This window comes from Heliconius melpomene, chromosome 12 (genome assembly GCF_056956725.1).
Source record: "Heliconius melpomene rosina isolate 202511_hmr_F chromosome 12, ASM5695672v1, whole genome shotgun sequence".
NCBI lineage: Eukaryota > Metazoa > Arthropoda > Insecta > Lepidoptera > Nymphalidae > Heliconius > Heliconius melpomene.
In genome coordinates, this window is record NC_140400.1 from 12,536,839 (window position 1) to 12,559,307 (window position 22,469).

General features: G+C 34.9%; 1 protein-coding gene across 1 annotated transcript in view; it reads right to left on the bottom strand.

The window, feature by feature from the left end:
- Positions 1–22,469, bottom strand: part of sog (chordin short gastrulation) — a 67,230-nt gene that overhangs the window by 31,932 nt on the left and 12,829 nt on the right. The window contains exons 2-3 of the mRNA XM_085193975.1: positions 3,786–3,889; positions 3,556–3,688 (exon numbers count right to left, since the gene is read on the bottom strand). Of these exons, the coding sequence (XP_085050101.1) occupies positions 3,556–3,688; positions 3,786–3,889 (237 nt within the window). The remainder of the gene's footprint in view (positions 1–3,555; positions 3,689–3,785; positions 3,890–22,469) is intronic.

The window sequence follows — 22,469 nt, forward strand, 5'->3', positions numbered from 1 at the left end:
AAATTACTAGATACTTCCCGTCGAGAGGTATGAACTTTATTCAAGTTTTATTACTTCAACACCTGGCAGAGCATCAAATCATCAAAAGTTATATACTGTGCTGACTCAATGCGAAAGGAGAATGTATAAAAGCACCATAAACTGTATTACCAGCAAACCTAGGCAGACGCCGTGGTCGGCCAGCTGGACTCGCACAAAGGCAGCAGTGAATCAGATTTGATACGTTTTATAGTTACGGACCTGAGATAGACTTTACGGCTGTTCAGAACGGCCGTGAAATTAAATTCTCAAATCACGATCGAGCTATAGAACAAAAATGGCAATATAGATTATATTAAATTCTTCAGTTTTACACTATAAGGCGCGCGTCAGTCTATGCAAAAAGGTCAGGGGATAAAACATGAATGCGTGCATAGCTAGATTCGATACTGTTTTGTCACAGTAATTCGATGTTAACAACCTTAATCAATTTAAAATTAATTTATAATGTTCCCAGTATAGAGGCGAAACGAATTTAGGACGCGCTCGCAGACAATCAATTAACGAGACAGTGAACGAGCGGTATTTACACATTCGTAACGATTAAGAATTCTGCGATTCTAAGAGACCGTCTCGGGGAGTAACGAAAAGAGACGCGTACGTTGACATCGGCGATATTTGTTCGCAAAAAATGTGTGTGTTGTAAGTAGTGTTCGCTAAAAAGGCGCTCAGACGGCGTCGCGGCGGCGGGTCGACGGCCGCGCCCAGAATAACCACCACCAGCATCTATATTTGCAGCAGAGCGGGGCGCAGGGGGACCAGCGCGTGCCATTTCTGCACCAGCCCGGTGCATCTGAGTAATGCCATTGTAATGCCCTCGCTATATGCGAGACGTGCTGTCGGCGACGTCGCTGCTGGTCCCCGCGGCGGACCAGAGTGTTCCTCGAAAGTGATTCATTTATCACTGCTCGCATTGAACAGCAGGAATTTCACTTGTAAATTAATGGCGCATATATTTTGTTGGTCGGTTATTGGATATATGTAATTGTGAATTTCGAATTAGCGGCTCGGGGAGGTATGATTGTCCAGATCGAATGTAGGCGACGATCGTCCATGTGTTGGTAATGATGAGAATCAGTCGTGGGAGCCGCCGCGCCTGTCCACCGTCATTTGTCACCGCCAGTTCCTGTCACTTCACATGTACGCATGCTTTCTCACATTTGCAATTACCTTTTATGTATGGAATTTGCCGATTCAACAAAAACATGCACCGATGTGATACACGATGACAATCAAGTGACATTTAATACGAAAAAAATAGAATAATCACAAATTCAATTATATATTATTTTAATGGCTCCAAACTACGCATGTCGCAATTTGCTGGACTTAATTTAATAATTTATTCAAATATTGAATATCTTGATATAATTTATTCAATTAAATTTGTATTTTATTAAATTTATTCGTAGTGGTATACTACTTTTTTTAAGGTGTCGTATTACAAAAGTGGTACAGAAGAACCGAAAACGACAAATGACTCGATATCATCGAAGAAATCCATAGAGTTATGTCGTTCAGTCAATTTCCACATGTGCGGATAGTTTTCGCGACAGATGGCCCATGAGTCACCAACCTGTTGCGGCAGTGTTTGTTGCGGGCGAGCATCAAGACGATACCAATAAATCATTATCTACTTGACAATATTAATAAGTTTTATATGGATTTCACAATTATGCCTATTTGGTAAATTATTATTTAAAATGTCAACGCAAGTAATTTTAATTTTAATTGTCATTTACTTTTAATTGTCAAATCATTTTCTATAATTAATTTTATTATTGACGGTAATCCTTTTTAGAATCTTAATAATTATAAAATAAAAGTAGAAATACTTAGTTATGTATGTACTGTACTAAGCCGATACCGATTGATGTAGAAGGAGATTGAAGATAAAATGTTCAATACAGTTAAGATTGTACTGTTTTCTTCTCACTGTATATAAAATTAAAAACTTAACTAACTTAAGTTAACTGGTATAGTGGAGAATCTATAAGCCGAAACTATAAGCCAATTCTTATAAGTTATCAACAAAACGTTAAGCGGGAAAAATGGCTCTAGTCAATACACGAGCACATTAAGAACTAAACCAGGAATGACATCACTAATTTAAGATATGAAATTGAATCGACTTCGTGACAAGCATGTGATGAGCGTATTATTTACGGTGACGTAGAAACTGAAGCATTGTCGTTAATAAATTCGCGTGCCCTAATAGCTGAAAATGAACGACCGTAGTGAAATCCATTCGCAATGTCTCCAGATGTCGCCGAAAAGTGGAAGTGTGTTATCACTAAGCTCTGCCTATCGTGTTACATATGAAAAAAATAAATGTTAATAATATTCTAAAACGTGTTCCAACAAGGAAATGTAAATATTATTGTATAACTTATATGTATTGAATATGTAAGCACGGAAAGGACATACTAAATAAAAATAATTAAAAACATTTGCAAGAGACTGCATAAATGTATGTCAACCATTACATGTCAATACAAGTCGGAGCTCGTTTATCGTATGATTTTCTACAAATTTTTGAAAGCTTAGGTCATTCGACGTCGAATTGGCGCAATTCACTCTAGCCACTGTCTATTAAACAAGCTGGTCTAATCGTTTTCACATACCGGTGTGTTCTACTTTACATATTTACTGGCAACATCAAAACACTTTTTCATTTAATAAAATAACATTATATCGATATTTCTTTTGAATATAATGATTATGACGACAAAAAAAATACAAGTTTATACCTACTATAGCTCTAGTACTTTTTTTTGTGTACTATAAAAATATATCTTCAAAATGGGTTTTAGAATGATATACTTCTTCTTATAGTATATAAGAAGAAGAAATAAAAAAATCGAAAATTTATAATTAATTCTAACCTATAAAATATTTGTTGCTGAAATAACTCTCAATTTCAACTAGGTACTTTCTGAATTTCAACAACTTTAATTGACAAACTCGATGAATCAACCTCTCATTTTTACATATAAGATAGTACTACTTTTGAACAATTAAACTCCCTTCGGCTTGTTATAACCCATTACTAAAATTATACCAGTCAGAGACACAGTGTATACAAACTGAAAACGATATAGTTCTGGGTTCGATCCTCTCGTTGAATTCCACTAACGTTCGACTTCAACAAACACTATAGAAAAATATAGATCCTACTATCTTTCTTGGTTTTTTAAATATATAATGCGATTTATGAAAATGGTTGGAAACAAGAATTTTGTTTCTGAACAGGAAAGCTTTACCAGTTCAATTAAAACAAGTTTATAGATAAAAGTATTCAGATTTTAGAAGAAAGTCCTTTAATTGGAGGACAAAGCAACTAAGAAAGCAGTAGCTTTATATAATTTTGTCAACTGACCGAATAATGCCACCACATTCTACCTGTGACCATATATATTCAATAGAGTTCAAAAATGTGTTATTAGAATAGGTTACATCACGTTTAATTTAAATATAAAAAAGTTTTTGTGTAAATGAATTCTAATAGGTACTTACAGTTAACATCTCCTGGGCAAGTCTTGCAACATCTTCCGGGTAGAAGTGTGGGAGTGTCGCAAGATGGTTCTGGACACTCATTTTTTATGTTACGGCAATGAACTTTAGCTACAATTCTTCTTTTCTTCTGGACCTAGAATAAAACAGCATTGTTACAGAAACCTTTAATTCTTTAAATTTCTCTTAGATCGATGATATTCGTGGTAATATTTATTCATTTGTATACGTACCGCTATGCACTCACATTTGATGCAGTACATAACTCCGAAAGGTGGGCCTAGATCTGCAAACCATGTCGATCCGAGTTCTTTCGCTTGTTTACCGAATTGGCATTCTGTAACAAGGAAATAAATATACTTCGTAAAATATTAAAAATATGCAAATGACGTGACAAATTATGATTATCAAATATTCATAAACAGTTTTAATTAAGACAACCTACGTAATGGATAGTGGATAAAAATATTATAGATACACTCGTAAATAGTTTGAGTTTTCAAAGAGTTTAGAGTGATTTCAGAATTTTATTTATCTCATGTACTCGTAAATTTAAATTATTATATGTACTCGTACCTAGGTATTTAAAATTACCCTGTTCTAGCCTTATTAAACGTAAAAGCCTTAGTAAAAGTGTATTCGTTGTTTCCGCCATCACAAAAAGAATGTCTATTTCTGATTGAAAATTGAGGAACCTCGAATCTGTTCCGTTAATCTCTAGATTAATAGAAGAAACTAATTCAAGGTTTTCCCAAAACTTTTAATTTTTATATTTGAAAAGCAATGGGAAGCGTTTGGTAACAAAAAACAGCATTCAGCAATAACGAGTAACGGGCCTTCACTTGGCGGATTTATATCAACTGGGCGAATAGCTGGAAAGTTGCAACCTTTCCAATGTACCACAATGATAAATGTATCACGATCGTGAACAATTGTTTCTACAGTTGGAAATTTTATTAATTAATTTAAAGGCGCGGTCACGACTCAAAATTCCCCTTGAGATATTTAATTAATTGTATAGTAATCTGATAAATCAAATGGTTTATTAATTTATTTGACAAAATTCATAAGTGTACTGCAAGGGATTTTAAATTTAGTTTTTAGAAAACATATAAAAATATTGAACGTAGCGGAATTTGAACCCGCGTCTCTTGAAAAGCGTCAATCCCTCTGATCAACTAATCCATACGTTCTCATCGGGCTACGTCGAAATTTTTATATGCTTATATGTGATGCTAGTAGCTATTTTTCGTCCCCTTATTGTGAAAGAACACTTTCGAAATGTAAAAAATATTTATATTTTGGTTCAGGATTCATTTTTTATGTTTATCGTTATCTATATTATAATAAAAATATACCATTTAGTTTAATAAATAGCCAATAACATGAGAAAAACTAATGCATATATAACTACATGTACGTACAAATGTGAATGTCATAGTTAGCAGAAGAATTACTGCTTATCTCGTAACATAAAATTCACAAATACATGACGTAAAGGAAACTTCTGAAAATGTCACTGAACTTGTATCTAGTCTTAAATGACCTTACTCCACCGCGAGCACTTAAAAAAATCAATAGTTCTGACTAGAGTACCTAGTAATCAAAAGTTTAATTAATTTAAATTAAATATTAATTTAATTTTATTTAAATAAAATTAATATTTCCAGTAATTGTTTTACACGTGTTAAGTTAATATTCAATTTAATATACGATACGCGAAACCGGTGTTCGCAAGTAAGCAAGGAACATTTACATACTGTGGGCACTTGAGTGGTCTAAAAATAAAAGTGCAGGTTGTAGTGTTGAGAGATAGAAAAACGAGTGATACCTCGAAGGCTCACTTTTATCTACATATATTAACATACAACTTATGTTTTGACATGCACAGATAGTCTAGTTATTGAATATTATGACAGTTCTATCATTATGTCTAAAGGTATAAATAAAAAAAAAGCTTTTAAAAATAGGTGGTCGTGGCGCATTGGCCATTGGGACGATTGTAGGTTCGATACCAATTTGAGGGAATGGATAATTATTTATAAATATTTTTATTTCTTTGCTCCAGTATCAAGGGGTAAGTTCGGCGTTGAGTTCCGCCCATCAACACGCAATACCTCAAAAATTCAGCGGAAAGAGAGAACGGAGTGTCTTAACACTAGGTACATTCTGAAGCTGAAAAAACCCCGAGTAATACAAACATAAATTAAAAGAAAACGATATCGTTATTGCACATTTAATATGTCATAGAAAAACTTAATATAAAAGACAATTGTGCATTTTCGAGTACAGTACGAGTTCCCGCTGAGGGCTAGCGTGAATGATTCGGTGTTGTAAACAGATTATTATCAGATCGCTTAGTCGATAACGCCGGGCTTCTATAAATGGACGTCACTGTTATCGCCTTCTCGTAACTATTTAATTAACCCCCCTCCACTCGCACGCAGATAGCACCTAAGACGCGTCGCGTGAGAACATATTCATCTTAATATCGTATAGACTTACTCTATTACTTTCTATGTCGTCAATTTTCTTTCGCTACAACGAACCAACGCCACATAATGAGGATGGAGGGTGTTCTGGATAAGGATGTGGCCATCAAGTCGTATTTACTGTGACACTTGCAGTCGTTAGCCATCAGGCAAATAATTGTTGTGAAACTATACCATTTTTTAAGTATTTCGTACCGAAATTATGAGTATTTTTACTTATAGTCTCAACCATTCATACAAGCGAGAAACCACATACTGTTTCTGTCTACAGTTACAATCCCCTTATCAGTTATAATAGTCGTAAAAACGTTATCTTTAAGATGATTTAAGCATATAAACTAAAGCGAGACGTCGCGTAACCTTCTCCCGTATTCTCGGAAACGTTGGCAAGAAGCCAGAAACGGCTAGCCAGGGAAATGAAGTATTGGCGACGGCCGTCTTATGCTACTCTCACGATCTGTTTATGGAAATTTATACTTGATATAGGTACATGCACTTGTTTATTTTGGAGATACACTATATATATATATATATATATATATATATAGATTTGTCAAAATCATCGCAATAACAAGCGTATATTTCGCTGGATGACTAACAAAAAAATACAATTTGAGGCCAGTCATCGCACAGTGGCGCAAGCTTGTGATTGTAAACGCAACAGGTTGTGAGTTCGATTTCCAGTAGAGGAAATGACATCATAATATTTGCATTTCTTCGCTCTGGGGTCGAGGCAAAAGCGCGGCGTTGAGTTTCGCCACGTAATGCTTCCAGAATTCGGCGGAGAGTGGGAAGTGGAATGTCTTAACACTAGGCTCCCCCTGCCTACCCTGCTACATGCGGGATACAGCGTGAAACTAAAAATATATAACACTTTAATATTAATAATTGAACGTGCATCAGTACATAATAACGAAACATGAGTTATTTATATAAGAAATGGCCGACGCAGAAGTTTATAGTGAGAGCCACAAAGGTACTATTTGTACTATTGGAAGTACCTACGGCACGCCGTGAGTCCGTAGTCCGTACTCACGGACCACGGCCACTGCATTGTCATGTCATATGACACATAGATCACGATAAGTATGACTTACATGTCAAACGGGCAAATGTATATGGCTGCTTCATTGAAGCGAATACAAGTTGACTTAAATAAATAAATTAAGATAAATTCTCAACATAAAAGGGTTGAAATAGGCGTGCGCCGTATTTCAGCGGGCGTGGGCAGCGCATAAATCCACAAGAATTAGCCTTAAGCTTAGCCTTAGCTCTTATGTATTTTGTTTGCCAAAGTGAATTTTGTTACATCTGATGTAGCGGAGGGATTTCTTGGTGGTATTTTAACTACATCTGTGTGACTGTCGCGATAAACTATGTAAACACCTTTGGAGATGTTTTCGAAATACTAGGACGTGATGACTCATATAGCACAACTCTTCAGTGAAAAGTAAGGAAAATTAATTATTTACAAAAACAGTTACGATTAAATGTGTGTACAAAACATACATACAAAACTATTTATGTCAGTCAGTCAGTTGTGTACTTTTTTTTGTTATTTGTAGTGGTGGATAGTGACAATTACTTCCCAAATTACCACTTGTAATTCGCGAAAATTCTTTTCAAAAGTCAAGTCAACCGTTCCAATAGTGTTAAGATAACATCTATTACTCATATTATTATTTTTTTTAATTGAGGCCGTCGTGGCGCCGTGACACGAGATGGTTGTGGGTTTGATTCCCACTCGGGTGAGTGAATTATTATTGATTATTATTTTCATTTCCTCGCTCCGGTAATAAGATAAAGCGCAGCGGTAAATTCCGCAATTCAACACGCAATTGGAATTGGAGAACGGGATGTTTTAACACTAAATTCCCTAAGCCTATCATGCTATTTTGATTTTTTTTTACATTTAAGAATAACTTAACACCCATTTAATAATTAAGAACTACAAAAGCAACATCTGATGGTTTGTCATCAATTGACCGAAGAAGAAAAAATGGAAGTGTTTACAGGTAGTATAATTAAAACAGCATTCGGTAGATGGGCACCGACATTTATCGTCGATATGGCTGATTAAATCGTGCTACAATCATTTTTGTGAGCCGCGGCCGACACCTGTTACTGATATCTGATACCCCGCTTTACATAATACGCGTGGCCGCAGACGACCAACACCTGAGGCCGAGTCGCGCTACCGTCACCAAATGAATAAGGTCAAGCGAAAAATTGATTGATACATTTCAGTGGGGAACGGAGTGTCTCTACCAGGTTCCCTCTACCTACCCTACTATGGTGATATACAGTGTGAAGCTAATTTATTTATTGTATCCATTTCAATAAAATATACTTTTTATCTTTTGAATTAGTTATAATATTTATTATTTTAAAATCAAGTAATATCGGAAATTAATACAGTTTTTAGCCAAACAAAACTATTGTAGTTATGAATTATAACGAAATATTCTATTTTAATATTATAACAGTAATTTAACAGGTTAGAGAATCAAATGGTTCGTATAAAATGGACCGATTAATTGGCTAAGTTAGGTGATATCGCGCGCACGAGGTACAATAGCAGAACAGTCGACAGTCGCCGCTATGACTGGGTTCGACCAAGGACTAAAGGCAGCAGCCGTATAACTTGATATTTAATATATTTTTGTAATATTAATATTTATAATTAATTTGATATTATCAATTTTCAATGATCTCTAAGGTTTTTTAATAAAATAATAATGGTACTATTCATTCTCATTTTGAATAATTAATATTGGATATTACTTATTTTATTATCAATTAATGTTTATTAATATGATTGTAAATAGATTTTTAATTAATAAAACAAATATTTAAAGAATCTTCCATAGTGTATAAATATATGGCATGCAAGGTTGACAGCATTGCACATAGGCCGTTCTGACTCCTCTACTACCTTATCATTGCTGTTTATTGGCATCTCACTGACCTTTCCACCCACAAATCAAGTTTTTGCTTCCATTTAATTCAATTTACTTATAATATACGTTCAGTTTATTGAAATTAAAGAGTAATTAAAAACAGCTATCACACCTGTAAGTCGCTGGCCCGAGGCGACGATAATAAATAACGCCAACATTAATAGACTCTCGTTTCCCATAATTTTTATTTATTGTCGCCGACTCCATTGGACGGATCCGGCGCCAGACGACGCAATTGTGAATCGTACTTCGTAAACTACGTGTTATTATTATAAATTAAGCTTTTCGGAAGAAACGGAAGATATCAAAATTAAGATACTTACTGACGTCGCAACATTGTTCGTGTCAAACCAATTACTAGAAACCATAAAAATCGTACAAATCCTAGAACTTCCTTATTAGTATTTTCGTCGACGGGCGGCATGGTGTTTATTACTGAGACAGTTTTACGAGGTGTAGACAGCTTAAAAGATAGCGAATACCTTATCGGGGGCAATCCGAGATTGGAGGTGTGGGTAGAGGCATAACAGTATTAAGATATAGCCTCTTTAATATAACGACCCAATAACTGTAACAATGCTATAAAGGCGTTAGAATGTCTGTATTTATGTACTTCTATGAAAATTGTTTCATCGCCTAATCGATTATTAGTCTGACATCATAATTTCCAACAGAAGACAGTGGACAGGTGCCAGCTCGCTAAATAAAAATATCTTATAATTTATTAAGTATAATTCTACAAATGTTTTCGAGATGAGAGTTCGTACAGTTGCACCTCATAAAAACAAACTTAAAAAATATTTTCGCGAATATGAGTCGCTACATCTTGTTACAAATATAGACTATGCATATTTCTTATATAAATAATCTAATTTTTATCTCTGTCTTGTCTGTCTGTCCTGAAATATTTCTTTATATAACTTTAAGACTTTCTAGAATCTTTATATAATAAACATCAATTAAATCAGAATGTTTAATAAAAATTATATTAAAGTTAATATGAATTGTTTTGTTTTAATTTTAGATTCAATTCATATTTGGAGGAAGCCGCAATATCTCCAGAATTCGGCGGAAAATGGAGAACGGAAATATCTTAACGGGAACGGAGTCTTAACTCTGCCTCTTAACGTGCTACGTGCGGAATACACGGAAGCTAAAGAAATACAAAAAAAATATTATTTATTTCAATGAATAAAGAATTTTATTTAAGTATAATGTTTATTCGACGCACGATCTTTGCGGTCAAATTCAACAGCTTTACCCACACGTCAAAGTTTCATATTAAACAGAGTTATCAATCAAAAAAACAAGAATGCAAATTTTAATTGTACTCGAGCCGGGTCGATGTCGCGCGGTATTACGATCGCAATTTATTAGCGCGACGAGGCGGGCGGGGCGGGTCGGTCGGGGCGCGCTGCACGCACTGCACCGCGGCCTCGGGGAGCCTGGTGGGAGATAACCGCCAATTATGAATAAACTAGCTCTACTACTATGTTAATACGACTCGAGATTTTTCCTCGATTTCACTCAGCGAGAACACTCATTAATGGTTTTGTGTCTCCGTTATCAGAGCTCGTAGAAAGCTTCGCGATAACCCATACATACTGCGAGTCTGTTTACTGGAGAAGCTCAGACCGTTACGTTTATAGGGATCGTTTTATTGCTATATAGCTATTATTTTATTGCAAATGCAAGCGGCGTGTATAAAATCGAATGTAATTTATGCGAATTTTAGATGAGGTCGGCAATGACGCCCATGGGGATATGTAGCGTTTGTACTAACGATGATAAACGCCCGCAGACCTATCGGATTTATTCACCACTCCCACTCACTCGCGCTCGCAAACGTTTCGAGCTCTAAGCACTCGGTCGTAACATACGCATAATATTGTATCATTGTCACATAACCGTAGCTGATGCATTTAACTTGAGTGCCTCGACGCGAGGTACAGTACGGTCAACCAGTCGTGGCCGCTCTAAAGTTTTCTATAGATGGCAGCGCATATTTGATTTAAGGTTTTATTACTTTTGATTATTATCTTATCGGGTGAACGTTACGCAAAAGTTCGGGAAACCTAACTGCAGGGCGGCCACAACTTGTCATCTGTACTGTACTAACCTCGTGCTCGTGCGCTAGTGTAGCCCGATAGGATGAACGCAACGCGCTGGGGCGTCGGCACGTCCTCATTTCTTAGTCTAAAAATAATTTTACTTGATCATTTAATTATATGGAGATTAATGGGCGAGCAAAGATGCCAACGTTTACGTTAATAAAGTGTACGATATGGCGTGGATCCTGGACTACTAGGGCGAGCCGGCGTGGTCTCGTGTGTGACATGTTTGTGATGGCGCTTTAATATAATTTACATTTGTTATTGAAAAATATAAAATTAATTTTATATTATTACGTGGTTTCAGTGCACTTTCATTCTTTGCTTTCATTTTAAATTAAATTACAGGTTTTATTATATTTTTCGCCGAATAAGTTTTGTTATTTATATTTATTAATAATTTACAGTTATAGAGTAAAAAATTGATAATATTTAGTTTTTAAAAAAGTAAGTGTGGAATAACACTTTAAATTTTTAAAAATATTGATAATATTTAATTAGTATTTCATAAAAAATAACAGTAAAAAATAAAAATTGATTAGTTACATCGATATACAAATTTGTTTTTAATAAAAAAATCTGAATGGATTTTAACGTTAGGCACTACCCGCCAGAAAAGGCAACTATCCCTCCTTCGAAAGCTCAAATAAAACAGGATTTTGCCAAAACCTAACCAAACTCTTACCAAATTATAAATGATGTTCACAAACATAAGCTTTCATAATAGATAAAAGATCTTTGCATGTTTTCATATACATATATACTCTGTATTATTCTTAATAAATACATGTTTATACTACTTTTTAAAATAGTGGTGCAACTACCCGGGTTTTCCCTGCCTATTTACTCGTATTCACATTCGCCGTATTATAACAAAGTGAATTGAGTAAAGCGAAAGGTCAACAATACACACCCAGTGGCGCCAGATAAAGGAATGTAGGCAAGTAAATAAAAATATCGAGCCGAGTATGTGGACCGTAATTAATATTTCTTGTAACCTTATGATTTTACAATGATGGCGACACTTTCTTTAAAATTAAATTTACAAGAATTGCTCCAGTCTATCTACATAGGTTCAAATATGACAGAATAAAGATTTTAAATTAAAATTAAATAAATATTTTTTGCTACTCTAAACAAATCTAGCAAAACAAAAAGAACTCAGAGCCCAAAAATTACAACATCTCACAATCAATACAATTTTGCGATAAGTTACTTTTATATTAGGAAAACTGAAATTAGGTAGGCCTAGTGTTACGACACTCCGCTCCTCACTTTCTGACGGATTCTGGAGTCATTGCGTATTTAATGGTGGAGTTCAACGCCGCACTTTTCCTCATCACCATAGCAAAGAATTGAAAATTATAAATATATAATTTCCTCGAGTGGGAATCCAACCCACAACCCGTCGCGCTTACAGTCACACGATCCTGCTGCCCCTGCGCCAAGACTGGCCTTAATTACAAATATTTATTCATATAATTACATTACTTTGTAACATATCACACTAATAAGCACAAGAAACTTGAAGCCTAAAAAAAATAACACCCTCAGAAAAACGGCGGCAAACAGCTAAGAGGTTTATTTATACTTGTTTAGTGACAGAGCGCCTCTCAGCGCCTCTGGCTGACCTAATTATAATTTAATTTTGGATACAGAAATTTCAACTTACCTTTGCCATATATATAAATTACCTTATTTTAATCCTGTGTCTCAATTTTGGGCGCTTATTTAAAATGTAATGTGAGGTTATAATTTGAATGTTTGTACATTTTTAACATATTGATGAGAATGGAGAGCATTTGTGTTACTTGAAGTAATTTAAAAACTTCAGAAGTGCGCTTATTGTCTACGTTTTGTTTCAATCAATATAATAGTATTTTTTTTCTGAAGTTATATTCCCATTTTTTTTCTAATTTAAACGAAGCTACTACGAAAACTTTATAGAACTTTTTTTAGAAGCAATGCACTATATTTACATGTTGATGAAAATTGTTGTTCTCTTAGCTAACAATAATAGAATTAAAGAGTTTAAAGCAAACTGCTTTAGATTTCATTAAATTAATTTACTGCGTAAAAATTAATGGTAAAGTTTTAAAAATTACCTCATGTTTAAATTTGGTTCAAAACCTAAAATAAAAAAGTTGTGATTTATTAAATATCCAAGAAAAAGTAAGGTAAAATATTATATAGATTTATAATACCTATTCTAGCAGTTAAAATTATGGAAGCATAAAAAATTCAACAAGACAGCGATGTGTCACCACAAACTATGCCTCGCACCACGAATCGCACCCAGCCTGGTGACGTGCCAGGATTTGAATACAATACTGCGATAGCTCAGGCTCTGCGACGAGTTCACATGCATAATAATCCTCGCTGGCCCAAAATCCACAACATTCCTCCATACCCTTCGACATATACATAAATCTGTTAACCTCTTTTTATAATTGAGCATACAAATCGTAAAGGGTTTAAGTGCCAATTGAGTTTCAATTAGGATTAATAAGCAGTAAAGGCCCAACGGTTAGTTATTGATTTCGTGCCTACATATTTCATCCATTGAACGTTTCGATCAATCCCCAAGGCTACATTCCGCCGACGCGGCGCGACGACCAGTTACTCTACTAACTAACTAACAAACAGAAATGTCGGCATAAACATGTCTGGAATGAAGATAAACTTAGAGTTGAATTGTTAGGGATATTGCAAGGCACGGTGCTGGTGGGTGTGCTCGGCGCTTACGTCGCGCCACCCGCCAGACTGCGCCCACTCTCTGCTGCTACAACTATATTCCATCTGAGATAGATGACTGACGTCAGGGAGGGTGACTGGAGGTCAGGAAGTGATAGTGTTCAGTCACGAGCGATTACTCAATGCCTTAAAGTACACGTTCCGCTCAGAGTGTATCGTGCAATATCTATCTATAGAAAAATAACCCCCAGTCACAATACTTTGGATATCGAGTGCTTTTATATATTTGAAATCTCAATATTGTCTTTTGAATATTTCACAATGAGCGTCTGCAAAATGTTTTCATTGTGAATCATAATTCCGTATTGAAATATTTAATATATCAACGTATGTACATTACTTTTATTTGAAAATAGCGATATTCTAGAAAACGTCGCCGAAACAAGTTTATTTCCAGCGGTGGGTACAGTGACACCGTCTGAAGTAGACTGGATGTCCTCGATGAAGATGCAATGTCGACTTCAGAGCAAACAAAAACATATAAACAATTGAAAATATTGCATCCTCGATAGTGGAGGTGGCGATGGCGACTGCCGCCCGCCTCTTGCCTATTTGGGAAACCAGGCTCCCTATTTGGAAGGCTGTGCTGCGAGTCACATCGATATCGTTCTGTAACTGCTATGGAACACACGGCGTAACCCGTCAACCACCAATCAACCACCTTAATAAACTAGAATATTCTGTCTATGGTCTTAGCTCTTTATGTTTAATAATTTCTTATTATATTATTGATAAACTTTAGACACAAAGGTATATTAAATAGAAACATGTTACTTCCTCGTATTATAGCTAAAGGTATGTCCTAAAGTTTATAGATAAACACTAAATATATCTATTTTGAAGTGAATAGAACACGGAAGGACTTGCATACCAGAGAATATGGTATGCAAGTAGGTGTAGATACTAATATTCTATGTGAACGTTTGTAAACGTATATGTAAATGTAGTTATAGCTGGTTAGTTAGTGCAGTAGTATTTGGACCATATCTTTGTTATTTGTATACTGTCTGTAGAATTTTCGTCGCATTCCATTCTAATACAAAATAACTCGTAAAACGTCTGGGCTCGCGTAAAATACGCTGGTAAATTTATTAGCAAGCACTCATTTATATTTTGTAATGTTGCTACAGAGAGTTTTTCTTTCGAATGAAAATTGTAAACAGAACAATATTTCAAAAGTGTATTGAATTGATTTATTTAGTTAGAAAAATCATGTTGCTAAACGACAGGTATATATTTTTACCTTTTTTTATTTTATTAACCGACTTCTGTAAGAAAAGGAGGTTATCAATTCGACTGTTTTTTTTTTTTTTTTTTTTTTTTTATTTTTTTTTTTTTTTTTTTTTTTTTTTTATGTTTGTTACCTCATAACTTTTAACTGGGTGGACCGATTTTGATATTTTTTTTTTTATTTGAAAGGTATAGCTTCCCGAATGGTCCCATTTTTTTTTGGTCCATGTCTGACAATGATATCCATGAGAAAATCACATAAGTCTTAAATTTGCATTATGCATGTGCGCGACTAATAGCCGAATAACTCAATGTCGCGCCAACCGATTTTGATGATTCTTTTTTTATTTGAAAGGATACACTTCAAGGATAATTTGGTGAAAGTTTGGATAGGTTTCGATTATGGAATCCGGAGAAAATTTAGAAAGTTTGTTTTTTTTGGTCAAAAATTGATTATACTGTAATAGTTACAAGCAAAAACTTTTTAAATTGATGTCAGAAGTGAGATTCCTGATCGTTACATTTCTTTTCAACCAACCTCAAAAAAGAGGATGTTCTCATTTTCAACCAACTTCAAAAAAGGGAGATTCCGAATTCACCCGAATACTTCTTATGTTTGTTTTTGTCAATATACCAAAATGTAACTTTGCACAAAAATAATACCTAATTAAATGAAGTTTTACATAGAACAATCACAACCACTCGTTGACAACCACTACCACCACCATCACCACTCGTTCAAGAAGCATCATTTTAAGATCTACCCATCACTAAAAATCGTAAAATAAATTAATTTTTAACAAAAACAAAAACCGACTTCTAACAAGGAACTAAAAAGTGAAAAATAATTATATAAAGATTTTTTAATGTTGAAGTCGGTGTCAAACTAATGCTACAACACCTTTACTACAATATCTAATTACTAAGCCTGTTTGTTTTACTTGGCACCGACTTCAAAATTATAAAATCTTTATATAATTATTTTTCACTTTTTAGTTCCTTGTTAGAAGTCGGTTTTTGTTTTTGTTAAAAATTAATTTATTTATTAAAGAAAACAAAACTATTAAGACTTCCAAAGAATTCATGATAGTTCAAGGCAGACCGAGAACTGTTCGTAATCTATAGGAATATACATAGCTCTGGTACTACTTCTACGGCTTCTACTTCTGGTACTTCATCTCAACTTAAAACTGTTATTATCTCGGGTTGAAGTGTCCGCCGTTTTTGCTTGCTCTAGCTACAATTTTAACGTTAAATAAACATACCAATTTCAAATGAAAGTTAAAAGTAATTAAGGACAGTTAAATAATACAGTATTATAATTGTTTATAAATATAGAAAGAACAGTACTGTAATCTGTGTTCGCTGATACGATTGGCGAAGAGCGTAGGTGTGACGAGTGCGCGTGCGCGTGCTGTTGAGCTGAATGAGTGCTCGTTAAAATGCGTCCCGCCATGTAATTAGCTGCCGGCACAGCATAAAGCATTAAAAATAAAACAAACTCGCCCTGTCCCACGGCCCTCGGGCGCCGCGTGACTACTCTCACGGATCCATCACGAAATTTTACACTCGCTCTGCATCTTATTAAGTGTTATGAAAGGTCTCTCGTAAGTAACAGTACCTTTTAAGGCAAGAAGGTTGCTCTTTGCGAACTTCGATAACACTACATCTGCAGTGATGCCCACGAAATTGCAATTTCCACGTTATAGCGGTGTTAAGCGATGTTCCGATAAATACTGCTTTTCAAACTTGGATCCTTAAGCGGCAAAAACTAAAAGACGTTAAAAAAATATTTTTAGATTAAATCAAATTGTTTCAGCTTTATTAACAAGTAATCCTTGGTTTGCCAGTTGCAATTTACAATTTCTTCCTCAATTCGTTGCGCGCCTTAAATAGGCAAAGGTGGCCGCCCAGGGGTGCCATTATCACGTCAGAGCGTAGACTTTATCTCTCAATTTAGTGATAATTTCATAAAGACAAGTAGGCGGCGTCAGGCCTGGCGTCTCGCGCGGTAGGTCCGCACTTGCATCGCTTAAAGAAACTACTAATTGCAACCCGCTTTGAGGACGCTGATCGAGAACACGATAATGTCTTTAATGCCGGTCTTGTGTCGGTTCATTCTGATCAGCCGACTCGCTAAAACGTCCTTTTGATTAACATTTTCTCACTTAAAGTATTTGGTTTATTACTTTATACGTACTTATATGAAACATTCTATAGTTTTTCTTCATTTTTTTCAAAATATATTATTAATATATTATATAAGTGGCATATTTTAATGCAAGTAAATAAAAATCCGAATTGCAGATGCGTATTTGGATAAACGTCACCCGTTGTAAACAAACCTCGGTCGCAAAATAATAGGAATTACATAGGATTATTTACGTTGGTATAGTCATTTAGGACATCAGCGAGGACCCCGTGACCTTCGGCTCTGTTTGAACGCCCCCAGGAGAGCACAAATTGCGACCAGCTACATTACATGCATTATTTAAACACGACAACCTTATAAGAAAGTAATAATGTGATAGTGTACGTATGTCGCACGCGGTGAGTCAGTGGGCGCATTGACCCTCGCAGACGACGACGTACACCAAGTTGTTTGATACTCAAATATTACATAACAAACATTTTATTGACAACTTGTTTTTTTTGTATTATCTATGTAAACGTCATCCGTTACTGACAGTAAAAGTGACGTTGACAGTCCACGCACAGGAGAAAGCTCTTCGTCGTATCCTCCTTCAAATCCTTGGGGAGGTTAGGGGAGCACTAAGAGAAGATTTTCCCAGGAGAGAAATTTCTATGGGGACGTGAAAAAGCGTGAACGCTATCAAACCCACGTCAACGAAATTCAGATAAACGGTCACTAGTTTTGTATAAAAAAAGCTGCATACTATTGCAAAAAAAAGCAAATACTATGACAAAGATGTTAAAGACTACACCAAATAAAGAAAAATACCTTTTATTCATACTTAAGTGGAATGTGTGAAAGTTCGAAAAGAGTGCAACACATCATAGAAGCTTGTACAATTCTGAATGGAATGCTTCGAAAAGTTTTCAGTTGTCTGTGGTCACGGACGATTTTAATTACTACTATAAATATAATAATATAATGTTTCACAATAATTGCTATTATATAGCATACTGGAATATTATATTGCATATAGTAAGTACAATTAGACAAAATGGAATCATTGATAATTATTTTAAAATTATTTCGAAATATATACCTACTTGTTAAACTGTAATTTTACTCTAAATACTTACTATATAAAATATAATCCGTTATAATTAAAATTCCTCGTAAAAATTAAGACCAATTAATATGCGTGGGTCTGTCTGAGTCATTCTTAAAATATCGCAATAACACGACAAATTTAATTTCCTTTAAACCTTAATAAGTCCGACTATTAAAATCTGTATAAATAATAATTAAAATTAGCGTTAACGTTTTGTTACAAAATAAAATAAAAGATCAAAGGGACAAAATGATCGTTCATTTGACAATACCTCTATTATTATTTCATTAAACCTTGGAAACAGTGTGGATAATCTTTTTTTTTCAGCGTCACGCTGTATTCTGCATGTAGCAGGGTAGGCAGTGAACCCAGTGTTAAAACACTTCGCTCCCCCTTTTCGCTGAATTCTGGAGGCAATGCGCTGCTCCTCAACGCCGCGGTTTCGCTTCGATACCAGAGCGCAAAAAATAAAAATATTAAATATTTTATTTCCTCTAGTAGGAATCGAAGCCACAACCTATTAATTCTCTTCTCAATGTAAGGATAATCTTTAAAATTGAAATAACCTAACTATACATTACAAAATAAGATGGGTATTTTATGCTGAATTTTTACTGTGATTTGCGACAATCATTCGATCTCTGAACGCACAGACATTAGCGAACATCAGTTCTTGAGAAAACATAGCGTGAACGTACCTACACCAACGCGGGAACGTCAGTATATCATTCATCAGTTGTTCTGTGCGCGTGTAAATTTGCATACTGCGAGATCGGTCTGGCGAGCATCGATGGAATTAAAAGAGGGCCGAGAGGGTCGATCTTGTGTCGATAATGTCACATGACTAATGGAGCAGGCGCCGATCACCGATATCTACAAATAAAAATATACTCGTACTCGGGCCACCGCCGCTAGCGCTGCGTGACCTGTCTTTGCTCACCGCCAACCGACGTTGACGACTGTATCTCGCGCATGATTTCTGGTAATGGCAGTACAAGTATTTGTTTTAAAACAAAAATATAAAACATGGCATTATCAACTAAAATGTATAAAAAAAATATTTTTTTTACATTTAGCTACAGCTACCCTTAGAGCTATGCTTATTAAGGTGGACATACAATCTTTACAGAATACATATATATCCAAACATATAGCAGATATAAGTACTCATTTCACAATTGCTTGTTTTCAGTACTTCGCTGAACGTCGCTATTATTCTGTATACTAAAGCATAATTTATTTCCTAACAGTCATAAGTCATGCTATTAAGTAGATATTGTCAAATATGATAAAGTATGACATAATTATTTCAGTCCATTTATATTTTCGGCCAATCGTGGCGCAGGGACACGAGCGTGCGACTATAAATTGCTAAAACTTGACTTGAAATGGAATATTTAACATATTCCTTTTCTTTGCTCTGGCAACGTGGTAAAGCTCAACATTGAGTTCCACCACTCAACACGCGATGTCTCCAGAATTCGGAATGGAAATAGCCTAAATGGGAACATATTGTCTTAGCACTAGGTTAACGTGTTCCCTCTGCCTACCCTACTATGTGCGGGATACATGAAATTTTTAAAAAATGCTTACTTTACCTATCTATATGATTATGCCCCTTAATGTTTTCAACATATGTTCATACTGTATAAAACAAAATATGTTTAAACCTACTCCTATAATCACGAAGAAGTAAAATGGATAGTTATAATAGCTTAGTTATTGTAATATATTATATTGCACTTTAAAACCGGTTCAATAAAGCCTCGTAACAGTTACTTTACGAAGATGTTGTCGAACGTGGGTGGTATGTCACCTCTTACGCAATCTGAACGAAAGCACTTCAGATAAGCCAATTACTGTCCGATAGTTATCTTTTCGTGTATGAAAATTTATTGAAACCCACATACATGTAAATATAGTTGTCAATGTCAATAGCTGATAAAAAGAAATATTTGTTTTCTTTTTGTTTGTTGAATATAAAAAAAATGATACTGAAAACATGTGAAAAAAAAATTAACATTGCTAATGTCAACTAGCACGGAGATATTTACTTGCAATTTTGTATATATTCTATGTGTTAACGAAACAGAACAACGGCATAATGTAATTAAGGCATTCCTTAATATTACTTGACGATTACAAAAATGTAGGGACTGAAGAAAAAAAACAAAATAATTATTGTAATTATAAAAAAATAATACTTTTACTAAAGTTTGAATCACAGCAGCAGATTACCCACAAAAATTTATAGCTAATATGCAATTATCGGTCCACCACGACACAGCGGCTCCCACTCCCACTCGATAGACATTTGTTTAGATAAAACATAAATAAATAAATTGGACATCAATAAACCGAGACGGACTTGACCGATGACCGAAAGTGGGCGCGGCGTGGGCGGGGCATTCTAATTACCAGCATGGAGATTAAAGAAACACTAATAAAGAAACAGGCAACAATTGATACAATACTGTAGTTATGACGTCATTTTATATATTGTCAATTTATTCACAATTATGAATTCTTTCAAATAATAATCAATAGATATATGAAATATATATGAAAGGTGTATGTTTCAAGAAAATTATATGAACTGCATGTATGCATGTCCAGTGATTGGTCACTGAGTTTTCTCTGTTAACTTGGTAATGCAGAACATAATTATCTTTATATTAAATATTTATATACATATTCTATTATCTGTTTACAATATTTTTCATTTATTGGCAGATCTTAACAATTCTTAGCCACACCACTAATTATTTATGCCAGTCTAATTATATCGTCATTGTAGGTAATCAGAAGGCGGCAGACGTCAATATATCAGAAAATGCGTCAACAATTACGTGCAAGAGCAACGTGCGACTCCGCAGGTCCGCCGGCCACACGTACCCAACCTTGCCAAAAAACCGCTGCATGGTGGACAGGGGAAGAGAAAACAATGCAGCTGGTCCGCCACCAGACGACAGACACTTCCGGTCGGTCCCGCGTCATCACCACTAAATATAACAGAGTGACAATGAGACGTGCCCCTGTCGCCCCCCTGTCTCTCTCTCAGCCTCAGCAGGAGGTTCAACAACCGCCTCCCGAACTAGAGTGACTCGACGCCTAGATATATGCGGTATGCGGTTTAATATCTACCGAGATCGAAATAAATCGCTAGGATTATTGCCAAGTGGAAAATCATTTTAATATATTGGACTCGAGGAATTCTCTTTGACAATATTTTGACATTGTGCGGTTTGTGGGATTTAGATACGTTCGCCGCAACATAGGTTTTTATATCATTTTATTTTCACTGCAAACGCTTGTCTCCTTCTATTTTTATCTTCTATAGCATCTATTTTGAATGTTTATTATTATAGACACATACGTTTAGTTTACTATGTGTTCAAAGAATTTTAAAACTGTATTTAATTCTAGAAAATTATATTGTTCTTATATTATGCTGAAAATATATCGTTGATAGGTTATAATGTTCTCGTACTTAGGTATGATTACCTATACTAAATTCGCTGTACGTAATCAATATTTTTTCTTTATTCTTTTTTTACATACTTAGATGTGCATGTTTTGAATTTATTCTTGACATTATAAGATCTAAGTCTCAAAATCAGATCTTTACAATATTGTAAGGTTAATATAATATTTTTAACATAATTTATGCTTTATATTACACATATTTTCTCATCATCAAATTAAATTTCTTAAGACGATAATATTTATTTTTCTGAAATGGATCAGTCATTACGTTAACACACTAGCCAGATAGGTAGAGGCGAGAGAAACTGGCGCCACCGGACCATCTAAGGAGCGCAACTGTACAACCGGACAGCCTATTTAGAAATAATCGGCCCGTATTTTGACTTGCCGGGCGACTACGCTGCATGCGTACTCGTATATGAGACAAATCCGGATATACTTACCTATATCAATTATAATATAAAAGCTAATATTTTTTTGTGATGTTCATACAACTAAGGTATAATATATAGCGATAGAAAATAAATCACCCATATTTTTTTCTCTACTTATTGCGCTTATTTAGAGACAATATCTATTTGGTAGCCAAAGGGCAAAGTCGCTGCTTATATCTAGAATAAATAATTATAGATATATTTTTTT